Here is a 20,956-nt window from a genome sequence, read left to right as displayed (position 1 = left end):
GCTTGGTACCCTCTGCAGCAACCATGTCTACCTAGAATGTAATGATGTTATTTGTATTTTTTGTATGTACTTTTACTCTTACTTCCTTCTCCTCTTGATTGTATCTTGATACTGATTTTCCATTTATGGCAGTGGTAAACTTTTTCTTTTTATAATTAAGTATTTAAAAAGTGTGGCAATTTAAAGAACATTAAGTATAGGGGCGCCTGGGTGGCTCAGTGGATTAAAGCCTCTGCCTTCGGCTCAGGTCATGGTCTCAGGGTCCTGGGATGGAGCCCGCATCAGGCTCTCTGCTCAGCAGGGAGCCTACTTCCCCCGCCCCCGCCTGCCTTTCTGCCTACTTGTGATCTCTGTCTGTCAAATAAGTAAATAAAATCTTAAAAAAAAAAAAAAAGAACATTAAGTATAGAAGTAAATATAGTGCAAATAGTACATGGGCCATAGCCATAGTCAGGAAGGTAGTATTGATGCCAAACGTTTGAGAGGTTGTGATACCTTCTCAATGGCCCCATTTTGCAGTTGTATAAACTGAGACCAGAGAAGGAAAATGACTTGAACATCTAGATACATTGGACACAGAACCCAGACCTTGTCCCTCATCCATTTGTTTGTCATCCCCACTCTTTATCTGAGATAAGGAAAAAGAATTCTCCATGTGCAGCAGACCTCGACTGACTCTGATGGACAAGTTATCACTGATAGTGGTGATGCAAACAATCCGTGCCCTCAAGTTCAGGCTGAAGCAGCTAGGGGCAAGGGAATCGGGCTTACAGGTGATCACCTCGTGCAGAAACAGAACTTTGAATCATGACAGCACAGTCCTTCTTTGCTTAGTGCCAAGGCTGTGCGAAATCCAGAGGGACACAAGTAAAACATGGTGCTTGCCCTCTTCTAGCTTTCATTCTGTTGGGCCTCTCAGTGTTGAGAGGTGTTCCAAAAGCAGAGAAAACCCAAAAATACTAGAGATGGGCAGAGGCTCCACTCATGATGGAATAAAAATAAGCCTTTGTATCTGCTTGGAGAATTTATGAAATTAAAGCTTTTCAGTTTCTACTTCCAAATTTGTCCTAAAATGAGAATAGGCTGTGTAAATAGACAAATGGAAAAGGAGTGCAGCGTTGTGAAGAGGTCAAACCCCGGAATCCAACACACCCACACTGACACCAGCTTTGTGTCTCTGAGGAAGCTACATGATGCTGCCAACTGTGTGTCTTTGAGGAAGTTGTTAAACCTCTCTGAGTTCAGTCTCCTCATCCATCGATGTCAATAACCATCATGCCCTCCATTGTGAGGGTTAATTACTTGTAAAGTGCTTAGCCTTATGCCAGGCAAATAATAAGCATGCAGCCATTGTTCAGTCATCCTTAAAAGGGTGGGTTTGAAGGAGCCTTTGAGCCTTGCAGAAATCCTCTCTGGGAATGAAAGATTGAGACAGAAATGAGGGAAACTGGAAGGAAAAACATGCCTACTTCAATTGGGCATCTGTTCGGAAGCCCCAGGGGGGAAGAGAGATGAGAACATACACTTCCTGGACCCAGTCTCAGAGCACAGTACCCTGAGCAACAGGAGATACGAACAATTCTTGTTAATGAGGCTGCAGCTCCTAATCAGTGCATGGAACAGAATGCTTTTGCTTAATAGAGATCATTTCCCTGCCTCTTGCCCAACTCCCCAGCAGTGCCAGCAGCTCTTTGTTTAATGAAAGGTAGGGACTTCGAGTAGTGTGGTGGGATGGGCTGTAGGAGGCATTATTACCCTCATTACTATGATAATAGTTTAATCACAATCAATATTTATGAACATGCACAGAAGCCGTGCAATCAACCAGCAGCCCTACAACTCAGGGTTTTCATGTTCTTGCCTAAGGACGCTTTCTAGGAAAGCCTGGGCTCTCTCCCCCCCTTTCCCCAGCCCCTCAGAAGCTCTGCAGAGGTGCTCAGAGGTCATTTCAGAATATCCATGATGGTTACATGATAGTTATATATGAGGTCTTATTTATGGTAGTGGGTGACTGTCATCACAATTATCTCCACAGTTATCACCTGGACTTGATCTTCAGACTTTGGGAAATTATCTTGTGAGTAAGGTAGGGAAGTATAATGTAGTGGCAGATACTTTGAAGTTAGGCCTGCTTGGGTTCAAATCCTAGCTCTGAGCTGTGTTCCCTGAGGAAAGCAATTTAACTACTCTGAGACACACTTCCTTCAGTTATAAAATGAGAGGACAAGTTGTTAGAAGTATCAGATAAGATGGTGTCAGCTGGGCATTCAGTCAATGGTAAATGCGTCCATAGTTTTGTGTATGACTATACATAGCAGGTATCTGATATTTCTGTGTTGTCCATGTGAAAAATAAACAATTGTTTTTCCCAAAATCACAGAGCCAGTATATGAGATGGCAGGAGAGTCCAGACTTGGACTCCAATATTCACATTCTATTATCTGAAAACTTTTCCAACATTGGTTCTATTTATAAGCAACTGAGGGAAACCTTATTTTTAAACATTTCAGTGTTTAAGTCTTTTCTTTCAAATGTGCTCCAGATTTAGAAAGCCGGTCGATCATTTTTCTGAGCCGTGGCCACCTGGTGAGCCTCTCATAAAACATTTTTGGTGTCACAGTTCCCACATCTGCAAAAACAGCATCTATATACTCCAGCCCTTTGAGAAAGGAAAGGAAGGGAAGATGGTCTCACGACGTATGTCCTCTCTGTAACATTTACGTGGTGCCTGTGTGTGCACAGCACTCCATAATTGACCAGAAACACTCTTGATCTTCAGCCAGCAAAGAAGACGTTTCAGCCCCTGGGTGGCAGACCTGGGGAATTCATCCTGCTCTCTGTGATTGCAGGTACACTTCAAGGGTTGTGGTTCTCTCCAGTCCTCCAGGAGTGTTGTAAGGGGCTTTCCCTGTAATTGTCACTTGGCCCCAAACAGGAGCCACTGAGGTTTGCTCAACTGCTCACCCGCACACAGAGTCCCAGTACATCCACCCACTGGTACATTCTGTCTCCCCTAGGCAGTCAGTCCCTCAGTTGGCACTAACAATGTATTCATCTTCCCAAGATGCACATAGAGCATCCAGATTACGGATGGAGTGGGGGGAGGGTTTGCTAGGTTTTGCTTTTGCCTTTGTAGAAGACGTATCTCAGAATCATGTTCCCAATCAACCAAAAACCTTGAAGAAGTTACTCTGGAGTAGACACATTCCTCCTGCAAAGTGCCTTTCTTCACTAAAATGTTGAAAATTCTACCACTCAGGTTTTTTTTTTCAGTATTTCTTAATAAAAGAAATATATATAGGGTTAAAAATGAAATAGTACAGACACTCTTAATAATAATTTTTTTTAAAGAAACAACAGTTCTCTGGCCTGCCCCTTTCTACCCTCAATCTCTGACCCCAGAAGGGATCCTTGAAACAATTTTGTTTTTATCACCATAACCCCAAGTACTATTCTTACATTGCTATTTCTTGATTTACTGATCTTAGAGATTTCTTGACTCCTTACAGTAATAGATGGAGCTTTAGCTCACTTCACCATCTTTCACTTCTTTCCCGTTTTATACTTCTTCCTGTTATGGTTGTATCAGTATTGTCATTCCTCTCTTGGCATCTTGATTACTTTAAATTATACCCACCCACCTTGAACTCTTGTTTTACACATGATGAAGCTGTTGGCACTGATGCCCTTTTCCTTCTCCTGCTTCCTCCTCCAATTGCTCTCTTGTTCTAACATGGGAATTGGATGACACACCTCTTCATTCTTAACATTTTAAAGTGTAGGTCCCTGTATTTATGAATGTCTCTTCGGGCTACCAGCACTGTCCACTAGAATTTCCTGCAGCGGTGAAGTATTCTGTAGCCAAACTGTTGGACACAGCAGCCATGGGCCACATGTGGCTCATAAGTACTTGAAGTGTAGCTAGTTAGACCTGAAAATTTGAATTTTTAGTTATATTTTGTTTTCATTCATTTAAGTGTAAATAGCCACATGGAGCTATTAGATAATGCAGGGCTGGACCAAGCTTAATATACAAGTCTGATTACAGAGAACAACCTTTTTCAGCAAAAATAGTGATAATAGCAGACACATAACTCTTACTTACCATGCCCTGAGAACTGACCTGCCAACTCAGTTAATAACCCAATAATTCTATGAAGAGTAGTAGTATTCCCATTTGATAGGTAAAGAATATGAGGCATGGAAAAGTCAAGGAACTCATCTAGTAAGTGGTAGAGCTAGAATTTGGTCCCATGAGATCCAACTGCGCAGTCTGTGCTCTGAACCACTTCTTTCTCCTGCCTCTGCTCCCCTTTGGAAACTCCTACATCTTTTTTCAGCTATTTCCAATTCGCTGATCAATGGTGTAGGTACAGCTTCTCCCATGTTCCTGGCCTGAATGATGTTTATCACGGAGCTATATGCATTTAGATGTAAAGCCTGCCAAATCCCTTTCAGTCGCAAAAAAAGGGAATGAAAACTGGAAGCTGTGGAAGGATATAGGCAAATGTAGGGACTCAAGGCAAGGTCACAGAAGGGCTCGCTCCCAGGTCATGGGAAGGTTGTTCCTTTGGCCTGCTCATTCCAGCAACAGCAGTACAGCGGCTCACAGGTCCTTTGCCGCGTCTTTTTATTCCTCCCCTTAATGCGGATTATCTTTGTGAATCCTCCCCACAGCCCAGAGAGGTGCAGAGGAAGAGGGCTGCAACTAGAGGGTGCTGGGAATATTAAATTGGATGGTTCATGAACAACACAGAAAATAGTGCCTGGCACAGGGTAGAGACTCAGCACATGTTGCCTATTGTAACCGTTTTATCTCTTTGCCAGGTCTACCCGCAGAGCAATGCTATGCTGTCTGGTACCTGTGGGAATGGTCTTTATTTATCTCAAATGCTTTTCCTTTTCCCTGTTTCAATGTTTTTCCTGAAGCCTCATGTCCAGAGCTCTTATGAGTACTAAAATATTAATGAGCCTCTTGTTTTAGTACCAGAGTGTTTATAACTTTTTCAAGGTGTGGGTAGTGCTTCTATTCCACATTCTTCTCAAATCTAACCTGCCTTGTACACCATCTGAAATTCACAGACTTTTTTTTTTAATTCTGGAAGGCATCAAGAGAAAACACTCAGTCTGGCACCCTGTTATAATAAATAAGGACCTGAGGCTAGACAGGTAGCTGAGATTAATCAACTAATCAATGGGCAAATGAAGATTAGGCATAGTTTTTTCATTCTTTTCCGTACCCCCACCGTGGCCTCTCACTTAACCATGTTCTAGTCCAGAGGTCAGAAAACCACAGGAAAGGACGAGAGAGTAAATATTTTTGACTTCCCAGGCCACACAGTCTCTCAGCCTCTGCCCTTGTAGCGAAAGCAGCTAGCAACACGAAGTAAATGAGTGGGTGTGGCTGTATTCCAATTAAAACTTTATTTATGGACATTGAAATGTTAACTTACTATAATTTTCACATGTCAGGAAACATTTATTCTTCTTTTGATTTTCTTTCAACCACTTAAAGATGTGCAAACCTTTCTTAGCTCATAGGCCATACAAAAACAACAGGTTGGGTTTAGCCCATAATCCAGTCTGCCAACCTTTGTCTAGTCTATAAGATATGGAGAGGAACACACTTGGCACAGTCAACTCTCAGCTAACCACAAGTGAATTAAACACTAGTAATAATAGCTAATGATTATTGAGCTCTTACTGTGTACCAGGCATTGTGTTGAGCACTTGACAAGATGTTAAGCTGTTTGACCTCAGAAGAACCCTCTGAAGATGATAGTTGTTATCCTCATTTTGCAGATCAGGCTATAGAAGCTGTGGAAGGTTGAATAATTTTTCCCAAGGTCATTCCCAAGGTTCATCACTCCATTAAGTGATGGAGCATAATCAAACCAAGATCTGTGTGACCCAAGGCTTCTACACCTTCCACAAAGCATGCTTTCCTTTTCCCAGATCCCAGGCCATCAGTAGGTCAGAAGTGGTTTTAGAAAGACACATCCCTTTCAGAACATCAACATCTTGGTGTGATGAAAGGACTCTGCACTCTATAGCCAGAATTGGGATTATACTCCAGTTCTACCAGTTACTGGTTGACCTCTTGAGAAGTGCTTAACCTTGCTGAGTCTCAGCATTCTTCTTTGAAGCAGGGAGGGTGAAATGAGCCTTCCCAGGCTCTACAGTGATGACTAACTGAGCTAATTATACATAAGGTGCCAGTACAGTGCCCCATACAGATGTGCTCAATAAAGATCATTGAGGATCAGGTGAAAATCAGGCCAGTCACTAATGTTTTTATAGCCAGGAAACCCAGGAATACCCAAATCCTGTCCAGCAGCTCCTCCCAGGGTAATACAGGCAATGAATAAAGGTAGGGGAATATGAGGTAAGGGAACACCTTAATAAGTTCTGGCTGTCCATTGCTGCATAACAAACTATGGCAGAATTGGTGGCCTAAAAGAGTCATTTTGTTTTGCTCACAATTTTGAGGGTCAGGAATCCAGGACGAGCTCAGCGAGGAGATTCTTTGATGTGTGTGGCTCTGACAGGGGTCATTCTCTGGGCCACATCACCAGGTGGCTGTGCTGGGCTGGCTGATAATCTAATATGTCTTCATGTGGCTTCTTTCTACCTATATGGAGTCTCCTCCTACTGATCTTTTCCTTGTGGCATGGGCTTCTGACAGTGTGGTAGTCTCAGGGCACTCCCACATATACCACCAAGGGTTTGCAAGGGTAAGGAATGGAAGCTGCCAGCCCTTCTCAAGACTTGGCTTGAAACTGGCATGGCATCATCTCCTTCATGTTCTGTGAATCAGAGCAGTCATAGGCTGGCCCAGACTCAAGGTGGACAGAGGAATAGACTCCACTTTTCCATGGGGGAGTGGCTCGCCCATACAGGGAGCAAAATCACTGATGACAAGCTTCTTTGGAAATAGGTTACCACATTGGGACCTGGGCCCTGGGTCCATATTCCAGTGCAGAGCACTAGAGACAGAAATAGAATAAAAGAGAGTCCAGGCTCAGAGCCAGCAAAGAAAAGAAGATAGCCTGGCTTCTTACTGCAGGGTCGGTCACACCCTGTCACCTGAAGCACTTTGGTGTACAGATACCCAGCTAGCCAGGAGACAACCCACCCGGTGCCCTGGAACCCGACCATTCAAATCAGCCCCTTTCGCCTGGGTGGCTCAGTGGGTTAAGCCGCTGCCTTCGGCTCGGGTCATGGTCTCGGGGTCCCGGGATCGAGTCCCGCATCAGGCTCTCTGCTCAGCAGGGAGCCTGCTTCCTCCTCTCTCTCTGCCTCTCTGCCTACTTGTCATCTCTGTCTGTCAAATAAATAAATAAAAAATCTTTAAAAAAAAAAAAAATCAGCCCCTTTGCAGGTGGCAGGAAAAGAGAACGTAAAATTAATAGCCAACATTTATTGAACATGTACTTACATCCCAGGCCCTGTGCAAAGGTTTTTAATATACATTAACTTGTTTAATCCTTAACCTGCACTAAAGGAATCAATAGAAATCAAATGCTTAGAATAGTGCCCTGCACATATTAAACACTTTGAAAAACTATCCTTTTTTAAATTAATAATTCATACAACCGCCTTTTGAGGAGTTATTATTGTCACTATTTTCAAATGGGGAAGCTAATGTTTAGAGAAGTTAATTCACTGGCCCACAATAGGAAGGTGATAGAACTAGATGCTAGCCTCAGTGTCGAACTCGTCCCTCCACCTCCCCTCACTCTTACCCCTGCACTGTATTGCCCATGCTGCCTGAGAACAAGAGACCCTTTCAGCCCTTCCCACAGAGTAACAAATACCAGTTCCTTTTGCCCACACTTTTTTTCAGTGTCTTTTTAAGGCTGCTGTAACTTAAAAACCAACTACAAGAAAATGCTAGAAACCTCCATCCTGGGTACTAAGTAAAGAGTGCCATGCCCAGAAGTTCATTCTGTCAACAGATTTGTACTGAGCCCCTGCTATGTATCAGGAAGTGTAGGCACTGAGGAGAGAGAGAGTTCTTACTTTTCTGTTTTGTTTTCCTTTTTTAGAGAGTTTATTTATTTATTTGTCAGAGAGATTGAGGGAATGAGCACAAGCAGGGGGAGCAGCAGGCAGAGGGAGAAGCAGGCTCCCGGCTGAGCAAGGACCCCAATGTGGCACTCGATCCCAGGACCCTGGGGTCATGACCTGAGCCGAAGGCAGACGCTCAACCGACCGAGCCACCCAGGTGTCCCAGTTCTTACTTTTCATAGACACGAGGATGGTAATAGATAATAAAATTCAACATAAGAGAGATGATTGTTTTTAAAGATTTATTTATTTGAGCATTGGTGAGAGGGGCAGAGGGAATCTCAAGCGGACTCCCCCACTGAGCTCAGAGCCCATAGTGGGGCTCATCCCACGAGCCACGAGATAATGACCTGAGCCAAAACCAAGAGTCCAACCCTCAACCAACTGAGCCACCCAGGTGCCCTGAGAAATAATTATTTTGTGCCTGGTGGCGGTCCTACATAACATTTTTACATGCTGAACTGCCTCAGCTTGCAAAACAATAGTAGTAGTAATCCAGATCTCTGTGATCGCCTGGGTTAGAAAAATGGAGAAAGGCACAAAATAGCAAAATGATCTTCGCAACTGAAATCTCAAAAGCCAAACGCTGAAGTAAATGTTGCTAGCCCCATGAAGTAGCAGCGTGGCTGGTCGTTTCTAGGCAGTAGCGGAGAAATCAGCTCCAAGCTCTGATGAAGTCAAACAAACTGGGGTGGCTTTAGCTTGTGTGGAGAATAAAACACTTCCTTGGCTGATGTTTTCTTAAGCGACCGTGGTGAGAAAAGAGAGCTCAGATAGTCACTAAGGCAGTGGTATCTGTTCAGAATTCTTTTTTCTTCCATCTTTGAGTCTTACCCACTAGATTTCTGTTTGCAAAAGGGCCTAATCCACTTTTTCTTTTTTTCTTTCTTTCTTTCTTTTTTTTTTTTTTTTTGTCTGTGCATTGATTTAATAGTATCAAACCCTGAGGTCCTCGTGGTCTGCACCTGGGTTGCTTTTTCCCCTAATGAAGCAAGAGAAGTGGTTTAAGCCCCCACCGTGCTTCCTATCAAAGCTACACAATGATTAACTCAGGTCCCCTTATTAGGACCAGGCAGAAGAAAATCCCTTAGTCATCAGCATTGTGAAAATCCCAGGATGGTGAGTGTTCAATGAAAAGATTACCTTGGGCACCTGAAAAATAATGGAAGAGCTCAATAGAGAAACCATTAAGCCTGTCTACATACACTAAGTCAGGTGGAGGGTCGAGGTAATTAGCTGAGACATTCAGGCCAGAGAAACCGTTTTGGACGTTCTGCCCCGACTGAGTCATTGCAGACAATTATTCAAATCCCTCATACATTTTTCCCGGAGAAGCCATCTGAGGTTGTGTCTACACACGCGCACACACACACACACACACACACACACACACACACAGAACAAGAGTTACATATGACTGGTCAGTAAAAGTGGCTTCTATTTACTTGTTTGTTTTTAACTGAATAATAAGCAGCTTAGGGGATGGGAGGTCCAAAGCTTTGACTTCTTAGCTGCATAACTTTAAGCCAAGTCTCTTCATCTCTTTGAGCCTCGGTTTCTTCAACTATAAAATGGAATAATTAATAGGTGGTTATGAGGATTAAATATAACAAATGCAGTATTCCTGACTCATTGCCTGGCAAGACATAAACACTCAGAAATGTTACTTATAGTTACTAGTTGTGGATGGACATGACTCATTCTGTGTTTGGAGAGATTGTACACTTAGACATCATGGAAGAAAGGGGCCGGGAGTCGTGGAGCAAATGCCTTCCTCTACAGCCCCCGAAGTGCTGCCTCGTACATAATAAGTGTTCTTTGCTTCAAGCATGTGAGAACATGAACAAGTTGTTAGCTGACACTTTGTCTTCCCTCCCATCATCCTTGGTTTCCCTCAGGCTTTCCTACCTTCTGTCTCCTTTTCTGACCCCTTTTCCCAGAACTGGGAAAGTCTTTCTGGGACTTTCTGGAGGTCAGGGGCAGGGGGGGCCAGTACCCATGGATGCTGCTAGAGAAAGGGTATTCTTTGTCCTATCAGCGGGATGGTCAGAATGCAAGGATTTCAGGAAATGACATATGGATGAAGTCACAGTTCTTGCCTTTTCCTTAGGGTAGCTGAGTGCCTACTTAGAAAAGGTGCCAAACCAGGTATCTGAGGCAAACCCCTCCCTCTCCCCAGAGCACCCCAGAGCACATGGCTTGGTCCCAGAGAGCAGGAGGTATGTGATTGTTGACTATAACTGAGAGCCCTGGCTTGGGGAAATGCCCACTTGCTCAGGCCTAAACTCAGCCATCCTGAGTTAGTGAACAGACCTTTGCCATCTGCCTCAAGGTTTTGAGGGTGAGTCTCTAGTCTACAAGATGTTCAGTGAATTGGCAGAAAGTATACCAGACTAAGAATCAGATACCTGTTGGTAACCTCGGGAGATTCTAGCATCCTTTTTATGGCAAGAAATTGCCCATGCACTAGAGATGAAGGGTGAAACTGTCACCACCATCACCAGGACAAGGAGCATGTACTTCATTTACACCAATAAGCCAGTATTTCCAGTAACCATGAGGTAAAGTTCCCTTAAGCAGCTTTTACCCTGTGCCAGCACTGTCCTATACAGTTAGATGGGTTATCTCATTCAGTCCTTGCAGTATCCCTTTGAGTAAGATTATGATCATCCCATCTGCAGAGGAGGCTCAGAGAGGTTCAGTAACCTGTTCAAAGTCACCAAGCTAGAAAATGGCAAAGCCAGACTTCTAATCCCACCAATGCGGAGCTCATCTTAGCCACTTCACTAGGAGGATTTCATTTAAAGTTAAAAAAAGAAAAGAAACTAGCACACACGTGCATGCACACACACTTCTGAGAGCACTGATGGGAAAACATACATAATGACAAAATTCTGTAATATAGTTAGTACCTTTAAAGAAATGGGTGTTTTATTCATTAAAATAACATCTACATATAATAGAAAAGCATCCAGTGTAGACCATAGGGCCTGTTACTGATTTGATCTAAAGACAGTGTCTGTCGTGCACTTGAATTTTTCTGACCCTTGGCAATAATTCTGAAGCCCTCATGGGTTGGGAGGATCTGGTCCTTCCTCTGAGAATATAGCTGGCAAAAACATATCCTATGGATACTGAAAATAAATGTGATATTTAAAGGCAGCACAGTTGACGGTAGGCAGGAATGAGTTCAGGAACCAGAGTTCTGATGCTGGCTTTGCAAATTTATTCACTCTGCTATATCTCAACGTCTATTCTCAAAAGACAGAACTGATGGAAGCTTCTCACCTCTTAAGGAGACTAGAGTCAGAAGATGAAGCATTGTCACCCCAGAGAAGGCTCACATCCAGAGCTCTCCACAGAGCTCCTGCTTGAGCTCCTCAACCATCAGAGATGACCAGTGCCTGGATGGACTGAGAGAGCTGTTTGAACCTTCTCGTGGGGCCCTTCATTCAACTCATCCATCCTGATTCCATGATCTAGAATCACCATGAAAAAGTTCAGTCTTTCCACATGGAATCTCCTTAATTAATACCAAACGAACATTTCATTTTCTAGGCAAGATCTCTCTGTTGTCATTTTCCTTTTAAGAAGACGCTCCTATAACCTCATCATCAATCTCCATAAAGTTCAGTGGCCAGAACCAAAAGTGATACACCACATTTTTCTAAACAAAAGTGGGACCACAATTCACTCCGAGCTATTTTTCCCTGTTACTATGGGATGGGAGGAAAATCACTAAGAGAGAATACAAGTCTGCAGTTATCCGGTGAGAAACAGAAGGCTGCTGGATGTAGTCAAGTGTGTGGTTTTTCATTCATGACATAGAGCTTGCCTGATCTTCCCAAACTGCCTTGAAAGGAATAGAACTTGACTGGTGTCATTCTCTGAATTGAAACTGCATGTTAGTGGTAAATGGAGAGTAGGCGTGTTTAAAGGTTGATCATTTCAGCTGTAGCAAAACTCTTACCAACTGCCAAGCACTGACTCCACAGAACAAGGAGGCAGTTTCTAGTCGAGAAGAATTATTTTACCAGCACCTGCCCCAACAATCACTGATGTTTGAATTCCTCTTATACATTTCTGCCATGAGGGAGGAGGTCAGGAGTCCCAAAGGAAAAATAGGAGCTCAGGAGACCACATTTGAGTCCTGCCTTCTCTGCCTTCTGGCCTAGCTCATGAGCAAATGAATTCTTAAATGCTGTGGGTTTTAGTGTTCTCATTTGTAAATAGATATGCTTCATAGCCCCCATTTTGCTGGGTGGCTTCAAGAAGAAACTGTAATGAATGTGCTTTGCAAAGCAAAAAACATTGTATAAATGTTAGATATTGTAAGTGAGGGAGACTTGAAAGAATGGAAAGCCACCTTCTTGCCCAAACTAAATTCTGCATCTGGAATGGACAGGAAAAATTTGGTGTTGGGACTCATTTAGTAGAAATGTTAATTGTGTGAAATCTGGAAAGCTTTCCTGATATCCCTTTAATGGCCCAATGTGGGCCTTCTCCTTTTGCCCACCAGCCTTTGCAAGAGGTCAACTTTCAGAATGTCGGCTTTCCCATTGACTCATGAATGGCTTCTCAATCTGGCCATTCCCTTGCTTAATTTTCAACCACCCTGAAGCCATCACTGGTCACTTTCTTTCTCTACTGCCTTCCTTCTGCCCATTTTTCCTGGGTGCCCTTTTTAAGCCAGGTACCAAATATGATATTTGTACACAGCTGGGGAGACAGCTGTGAGCAAGACATGACATTCTGTGGGATACAGACATTGTACAAAATTACTGAATTACAGTTACAATCAGTGTTGCAAAGAAAAAGTGGAGGGGTCTAAGAGAATCTATAACAGGAGAATCTAGGAATTATCTTGGGTGCTGGTGATGATTCCAGATGTTTGGATGCATTGCCCTCTCAATAATTAATTATGCGATATGTGTGGTCAGCCTTTTAAAGTTTATGAAGCACTTTCTCATATGCTTTTTTTCACTAGGTCAGGCCTCAGACCTGTGAAGTACCCAAAATTACACCCTATTCTAGAAACCAAAGCTATGGAACCTGATGGACTTGAGGGTCAACTAGTTCTGCCACTTAACAGAATTTTGGATGCTTAATCCCAGGCTCTTGCGCCCTCCAATCCCCACCATTGGTTCACTGGTTTCTCTTACTTGGGAGTTGGTATTGTGAAAAGTAGCTTTGGAAAAAAAGAGCAATAAGGGGAAATGCTCCCCTAGATCCTTTCTTAGGAGACAAAGAAGAGCAGACATACTCCCATAGGTGTTATTCCTCAAAGCCAGCTCTTCATTGATGTAGCCCAGCACACAGAGCCCTCCCACATTTGCTTATGAATTGATGGTCTTAGCAGCCATTTGGTCGGTGCCTACGCTGTTCTAGAACTTTGTGTGCACTAACCTTCAGATGACCCAGCTGAAATAGGTATCTACTAGTGGCTGCATTTTGCTGATGAGATAACTGAGACTCAGAATGCTGAAGTAGCTTAGCCAAGGTCACACAGCCTGTAAGTCATAGAGCTTGGATTGGAACCCAGATCTGACATCGAACCCCATACTCTCAAACATGACACTCTTTCCCCAAAACCTGAAAATAAATTTCATAACTACTTTCTGCACTTTTCATCTGAGGTTTTTAGTATTTAAAACCAGGAAACAGGGGCACCTGGGTGGCTCAGTCACTTAAGCTTCTGTCTTCAACTCAGGTCATGGTCTCAGGGTCCTGGGACCAAGCCCTATGTCAGGCTCCCTGCTCAGCGGGGAGTCCACTTCTCCCTCACCCTTCCACCTGCTCATGCATGCTCTCTCTCTCTCTCTTTCAAATAAATAAATAAAATCTTTTTAAAAAGCAAACCAGAAGGCACGATAGCAGGGGCTGGGCTTTAAAAGGCCCTGGTACCCTCCCAACCCCTCCACAGATACCTATCACCCTCTGGGTGAAAGACACCCATTCACCACATCCTCTCCCCTTGCAGATGCTTTGCTGAAACCCAAAGATTCCATTAGGACAATCTTGTGACCAAATGACAAAAAGACACTAGGTACAAGAAGCCAAAGCAGCCTTAGTTGCTTTTCCATACTAGCAAGCCTCTACTAATCAGTTTGGGTTTAACCAGAGTCACTTTTCTCCTTTTTAAAGGACAGAAAAAATACAAAACTCCCGCACCAGCCACGGGATCCCAATCAGTAAATATTTGCTCATTTTCTTTCTTTTCCTTCTCTTCTTTCTCTCTTTTCTTTTCTTTCCTTCCTTTCTTCCCTTTCTCTCTCCCTCTCTTTTCTCTCTTTCTATCCAAAGCAGTGGCTATGGCTTGGGGAAGAAAATAACTATCACATTTTGTTTTTAGTATCTTTCTATGTTTCTTGGTCAGCTCCGAGTGGCCAGCCTACTGTTTAACTGATGATGACACACAGCCCAGAGCTGTGGACCATGAAGCATGAACACCAGCCTTACTCCTGCCCTCTCTTTCCTCCGTAGGTAAAGGCCGCTTCCAAATATGTGGATGTACCTGTGAGTATTCGAAAATTGTTTTTGTGGGGGATTTTTGCTTTCATGAGAAATTTAATGGCACTGTTTTCATTAGTTGCTGACTTGAATCACCAGAAAGAGAGAAGTGAAGAATATTTCACGGTAGGGCACCTGGGTGGCTCAGTGGGTTAAGCCTCTGCCTTCGGCTCAGGTCAGGATCCCGGAGTCCTGGGATGGAGTCCCACATCGGGCTATTTGCTCAGCAGGAAGCCTTTTTCCTCCTCTCTCTCTGCCTGCCTCTCTGCCTGCTTGTGATCTCTGTCTATAAATAAATAAATAAATAAATAAATCTTAAATTAAAAAAAAAAAAAGGATTTCATGGTAAAACTTTTTTCAGATGAGGAGAGAGTATGGTTTCTTTCATCAAGAAGAAAGATACTATTTGAGGGTAAACCCTGTTGCCTTTAATTTCATTTTCCTTGGTTTTTCTGATACAGTCATTCTGTTATCATCCTGCCCACCTCTCCTCTGCATGCACACCTTGGGAATAGCTGGGAGCTAGAAATTTGCACAAGGTTGCCAGTATTTTTTTTTAAACAAATAAATTCTGAATTTGTTCATTTTGGGGTCAGTTCTGCAATTGTTTTAAGGAAACCTTACAAAACTGCTTATAATTAGTGCAGACCTCATTAATGAAGAGAGCTCTCAAAGTTCACAGATAAATCACTTGTGGTTGCCCAAAATTTACATTTAAATTGAGGTTAAGTACTACACATGAATGCTGGAGTGTGGGATTACCTGTGATAAGTCAGGATACATTTATAGACAGACTTTGCCCTGCCTATTAGCAAAATAAAATTGGAGAGATTTAAATATATTCCAATAAAGGGGAAAAGAAAATGATTCTGTTTCTCCATTTCTAACAAAAGAGGTGTGAGTCTATTATAAAATATTAAATTTAGAGAGCTTATCTCAACAGCCACCAAGGGTCTTGAACTGAACGTTTCTCATTCTGAACGTGGTTAAGTACCCTCCTTGTTCAAATACTTATTTGTTAAAATTTGTTTTTTTCTAAAAGGATTTATATTAACATTTAAATTCATTTCCCCAGGAAGCTAAGTGTGTAATGGTTTATTGGCTTATTTCTCAAAGGATGGCAAAATGGAAAATTGGAGTGAATTTAGCATTAGCATATATTTTGTTTGTTTAATGAAAGAATGTACAATCAATAATTATGCTTTGAATTTATATAATACTTCTCATCGAGGGACCTCAGACTCCTTCATGTAGATAGTCTTTATAATGGAGAAGAGAAAAAACTCTCATATAACTGCAGCAAGGAGAGGCATTAAGTAATTTCTTTTCCCAAGCCCCAAAGTATGAACTTTCAGCTCACAGGGAGCAAACTACTCAAATTCTCTGGGCATGTTTCTCCATCCTTAAAATAGAGGTAATAATATCCAAGTCACGGGTTTGCTGTACAGATGAAATGACATGTGTATATGGGACTCTCAGCACCATACCTGACCCTCACTAGACATTTAGCAATAGGGGGCCCATGAGTGGGGGAAGGGGGAGCCCACACTGTATTGCACAGCTGGGAGTAGGGAGGGAGGATGACTTTGCTGATGGTAGCCCTGTCCTGTACTAGTCTTCAGCAGTAACAGAAATTGAAATTCCAGGCTCCCAACCCAAGGGTCTGGTGGCTGAAGTCGTTTTCTGTAGACCTCCAAGTGGAGGGGAGAGCTCACCAACGAGGTCTGAACAGATGCCCAGTAGGCAAGACCCAAATAGATGGAGAAACTTGATCTGGCAATCATTACTATCAACTGAAATTATTGGGGAGGTCCACTTATTTGGGGGACATCAAAAAAAATCAAATATCAGCAATTTTGTGTGGTACGACCTCATTCCTACTCACCAGTTTTAGATTTATTGTAAGGGGAAAAAAATGGACTGTACCTCTACAGGAAAGGGAACAAAAATGCATCAGCAGAGTTTACAACCTCTAGGGAGACAGAAAAAAATGATGAGGCTTGTTCCAATATGTGGTATATTTACCAGTTTGATATATGGTACAATAATCATAATCGCAATTGCAACCAAATCCTATAAAGGATTCACTGCATGCTAAGTGCTATTCTAAGCATGTTACATTTAATTTCTACAACAGCCTCACTTTAAAGATGAGAAAATGGAGGCACAGCGTTGTTAACTTGCTCAGGGTCCCACGGTTGGTAAGTGGCAGAGCTGAGAGTTAAACAATTCCCCTTAAACACGATGCCATCTGCAAGATGATTTTAGTACACAAACATCTTTCTTAGGATAACTGAGTAGTTATCTAGTGAGTATTAGAAAAAATGTGGTTAGTACATCAAACCCATGATTTCACCAATCATTATGGCTAAGGACAAAGGTTAAATTTAAAATTAAGCTAACATGTATTTTTATACCAGTAGTATTATAGTGAGAATATTGTGTTTTAGTAAATAAGCAATTTTATAGAAAATAATAGTATGTAATACACTGTATGTCTATTGTTTACTTTATCCTAAATAATAGTAATCATTGACTTCTCAAAACAACTACATGGGGGTGGGGCGGGTAGTACCAGCTTCACAGGTGAAGAAATTGAGGCATAGGAAGGTTAACAGCATGCTCAAGATCACCTGGCTAGTAAGTCAGAGATTGAGGATTTAAGTGCCGGCAGTCTGACGATGGAAACTCTCTAGTGTAGCATTAGCTCTCACTCCACCATGGAGGGAATATTTACACCCTGGAAATTGGCAGGGGCTACACATCAAGGTTTGTTGTTTTGTTCTGTTTCATTGTTTCTGTTCTCTGTTTTGAAGAGCCAGCGTCCCCGCACACCAGCTCTTAAATCAGTGGTCCTCACACCAGAATGGGGAGCATTAGTACTTGTTTTTTTGGTTTTTGTTTCTAAATTTGTGTTTGTTTTTGTCCTTTTTGAATAGAGATTTCCAGCCCCTAGTGTCCAGAGATTCTAGTGCAGTAGTTCGGGGGCGGGGAGTGGGGGAGGGGGGGCAGTGGTAGCTTGGAAATCTTTTTCTAAAGAGCTGATCTGTAGCGCAAGTTTGGGAACCAAGGGACTAATTTCAGTGACTTTGGACCTTGGCTACATCTTGGAAACACCTGGGGAGCTTTGACGAGTATTAGTGCTAGGTTGTTTGCCAAATTAAAACAATCTCTGGGGTGTGGGGTCTGAGTGAGTATTGTTTAAAACTCCCCAGGTCCTTTTCATTGGCAGCCATGTTTAACAACCATGGATAAAATCATCTCCTGAGTTGTTTCTGGCTCTGCAGTCTATAAGTTCATCTGTGTTGCCTTGGGAGGTTTTTGGCACACGGCTTATTAGGTCAGTTCCTTGTGAGGACTAGTAGTTAGTTACATTGGAGATTTGTCTCTTAATTATCCACACTACTGGAAAGAAGTGCTGTTACCAGTCATTCAAAACGCTGCATAATCCCCAAAGCCTATCTCTTTGTCTTAGAGGTAATATTTAACCCTCTGGCATACATAGCAGATTTGCATTTCTAATTAGGGCTTGCTTAGGTGACTGAAAATGTAAATTTGTTTTCAAGCTCAGAAGTACCTGGTAGGGGCAAGCTAGGATTATTCTATTTGTCCTAAACCACAGAGTGGTTTCTCATCCACCACACGTGGATGGAGTTAACTATACAGAGACTTCTTGCTTTGTGTTGTATATTTGCTAAAATCCACATCCTATCCCTTCAGCCTGCGGAAGCCACATTTAAAATAAACAGTGTGAGGTACTAAACGTCATCACCTAGAGTTTTTCCCCCCACTGTGTTCAGAGAGCAATATGGTATAAAGCTAATGTAGCTAATAACATCAGCTGTTTGCTGAGAATATTTCCCATCTATAAATGTATGTTAGCTTGTTTGTCTGGGAATAGTTTGTATTTTCACCATTTTGTTTGGACCTTTCCTCAATGACAGAGGATCACCGCAGTGACTCTGGCTTTCTCCAATAGTCACCTAGTGACCCTGTACCCACAGAGGAATTGGGACAGCTTGCCTTTGCCCTTGAGAGTCCCAGCCCCCAGTGGTTGAGGAATCTAGGGGCTGGGGCTGTTGTTTGCTCAGGGCATCAGGAAAAGTGATATCACTGTTATCAACTCACTCCTGTGTTTCAAACAATTACCCTCTTCCGCCTTCCTGGTCCACCAACAGAGGGAGAACAAACTTGTCAGATCTGGTTGTAAAGCTGGAGAGAAAGGAAGAAGGTTGTGAGAGGAGGCCTAGGGACTTTATTATGAGAAAATCACATATGTTGGCATGCAGGGACTTTGTCTTCTTTATTTGATGTTGGTTTCTCTGAAGCCCCTTTCTTCTTCTTGGTTCCAAAGTAGCTTCCAGAGATAGGTAAGGCTATGAAGTCATATAATATTGTGGGGCAGGGTGGGGAGGGGAATCATAGTGGCTCATGTTTGTATAGCAAATTTATGGCTTTTGAGGCATTTTGACATACATTATTTTAACTGATGGTCATAACAACCCCTGAAGGTAAGTAAGTTGGAGAGCCATTATTAATCCATTGGACCCAGGAGAAATTTAAGTTATATATTTGCAAGTTCCAGTTGGTGGGGGAATCTAATAAAAATTCACATAGTGTGACTGAAGAGCTTACAAAAAAGAGGTGGGGAAATGGGCTTATTCATTCATGGGTTTGTGCATTCAGCACATATTTATTGAGCACCTACTGTGTGCCATGCCTCATTCCGCATGCTAAGGATACACTAGAAAATAGATAAAGTAGAACCCTTATATTCATGGAGTCATGTTCTAATGAGAAGACAGACAAATAAGCAAATACATAGTACAATGTCAGATATTGATATGCATGATGAAGAAAAATAAAACAGAGTCAAATGGTAGCAAACCATGAAAATTTTTAACTACATAGGTGAGATGAACCACACTGACATTTTAAAATAAGTTTTTAAAACTTAAATGCCCCTTCAATGACAGTAAATTTTGTGGAAAGAGGGGTGGTGAATATAACCGTTACTGTAGGTTCCTAACATTGCAAGATACTGATAGGTCTACTGAATTGAGCTTTGAATCTTAGCTCTAAAATGGCTGCGTATGTCCAGGAAAAGGCCATATCTGCCTCAAGAATCACCAGGGAAGAAATGGAAACAGTACTAATAAGTTTCTCAAGTCCACCCAGGTAGGGGTCCCCATCCCTGCTGAGAATGCCCTTTGATGTGCGGCTCCAAGGGAGAGAAGGCGTGATGGGCCAGTTTAGAACTGAGATCTATCACTTACATCTCATTGGAGAACCTCTATTGTTTCGTATCATAAAGCTGTAACAATTATAGGACCATCACAGAACCTGCTCAATCCATTCGCTGAAAATTGCTTGAAAGTGTAACAGTTGACTACTGTGGCTTTGGATTGTCCTCATTGTTTTTCAAATTAATACCTTGTCATTGTTTCAGCAGGTGTTAAGAAATGTTACTAGCATCCCAGGGGCCAAGCATTGGCCCTTTCCTTGATAATTGTTTGCTTTGTATCACCAAAAAAAAAAAAAAAAAAAATACAGTCCTACTGTTTCCAAACCTTCCTCATTTTCACCCTGGAAATTACACAGAAGTGTTAACTAACTTCAATTTGCAGTGCCTGACAGTCACGTCTTGTAGAGAAATGATACTTTGTGATCTAAGGTAAATCACAGTAATGAAAACTAATCTTGTTTAGTTATTAGCAAACATACATGTCTACTGTGGAAATTTAAGGGGTTTGTGGCAGCTCTCCTGATGACCCATATTACAGTGTTTTAATAGGTTTCTTTGGAGATAACTTTGATTACGACATCTCAAGCAGTGTGCGTTCCGAGTCCCTTTTTTTATTATTACTATTTTCTTACAGTAGATTATTTACTAACTCTGGATGAACCACCTGCTTACCTTTCCAGAAAATCTAATTTATTTAAAAATCAAATCCTCCTTCTTCCTCCCCACCTCCCACTTATTAAAATTTTTGGACCCTAAGGCTGCACTGAGAAGCAAAGACAAATAAATGGTTGAACATCTCCTCTGAGTAAACCGATTAGGAAATATTCACTACATGCTCAGGTTAAAGTATTTCTCCCACCACCCCCCGCCACCACCCAAAATGTGGCTTCGGTAGGAGGGAGTGTACACCGAAATATAATTTCTTTACTTAGCATTTTCTCAATTTTTTAAAGAGGAAAAGAAGATCGAGGAAGGCTGTCACCTTTCCAATGTTATATTAAGGACAGACAGTGGAAGACAGAGTATGTTTGGGTATTCTTAAATGGGGATTTCAATCCAAAGAAAAGCCAGAGAATGTCTCTGGGTTATTCAGTGACAATTTATCCATTATAGTATATATGCCAGGAAAAA

At 42.2% G+C, this 20,956-nt stretch overlaps 1 protein-coding gene across 23 annotated transcripts in view; it reads left to right on the top strand.

The window, feature by feature from the left end:
- CADPS (calcium dependent secretion activator) overlaps window positions 1-20,956 on the top strand; it is a 468,270-nt gene that overhangs the window by 407,310 nt on the left and 40,004 nt on the right. For all 23 annotated transcript variants that reach the window (XM_032324202.1, XM_032324183.1, XM_032324129.1 and 20 more), the window contains one exon: window positions 14,554-14,586. In XM_032324202.1, the coding sequence (XP_032180093.1) occupies window positions 14,554-14,586 (33 nt within the window). The remainder of the gene's footprint in view (window positions 1-14,553; window positions 14,587-20,956) is intronic.

Source organism: Mustela erminea, chromosome 1 (genome assembly GCF_009829155.1).
Source record: "Mustela erminea isolate mMusErm1 chromosome 1, mMusErm1.Pri, whole genome shotgun sequence".
Lineage (NCBI taxonomy): Eukaryota > Metazoa > Chordata > Mammalia > Carnivora > Mustelidae > Mustela > Mustela erminea.
Note: the sequence above shows the minus strand (reverse complement) of the source record. Positions and strands in the feature narration are given on the sequence as shown.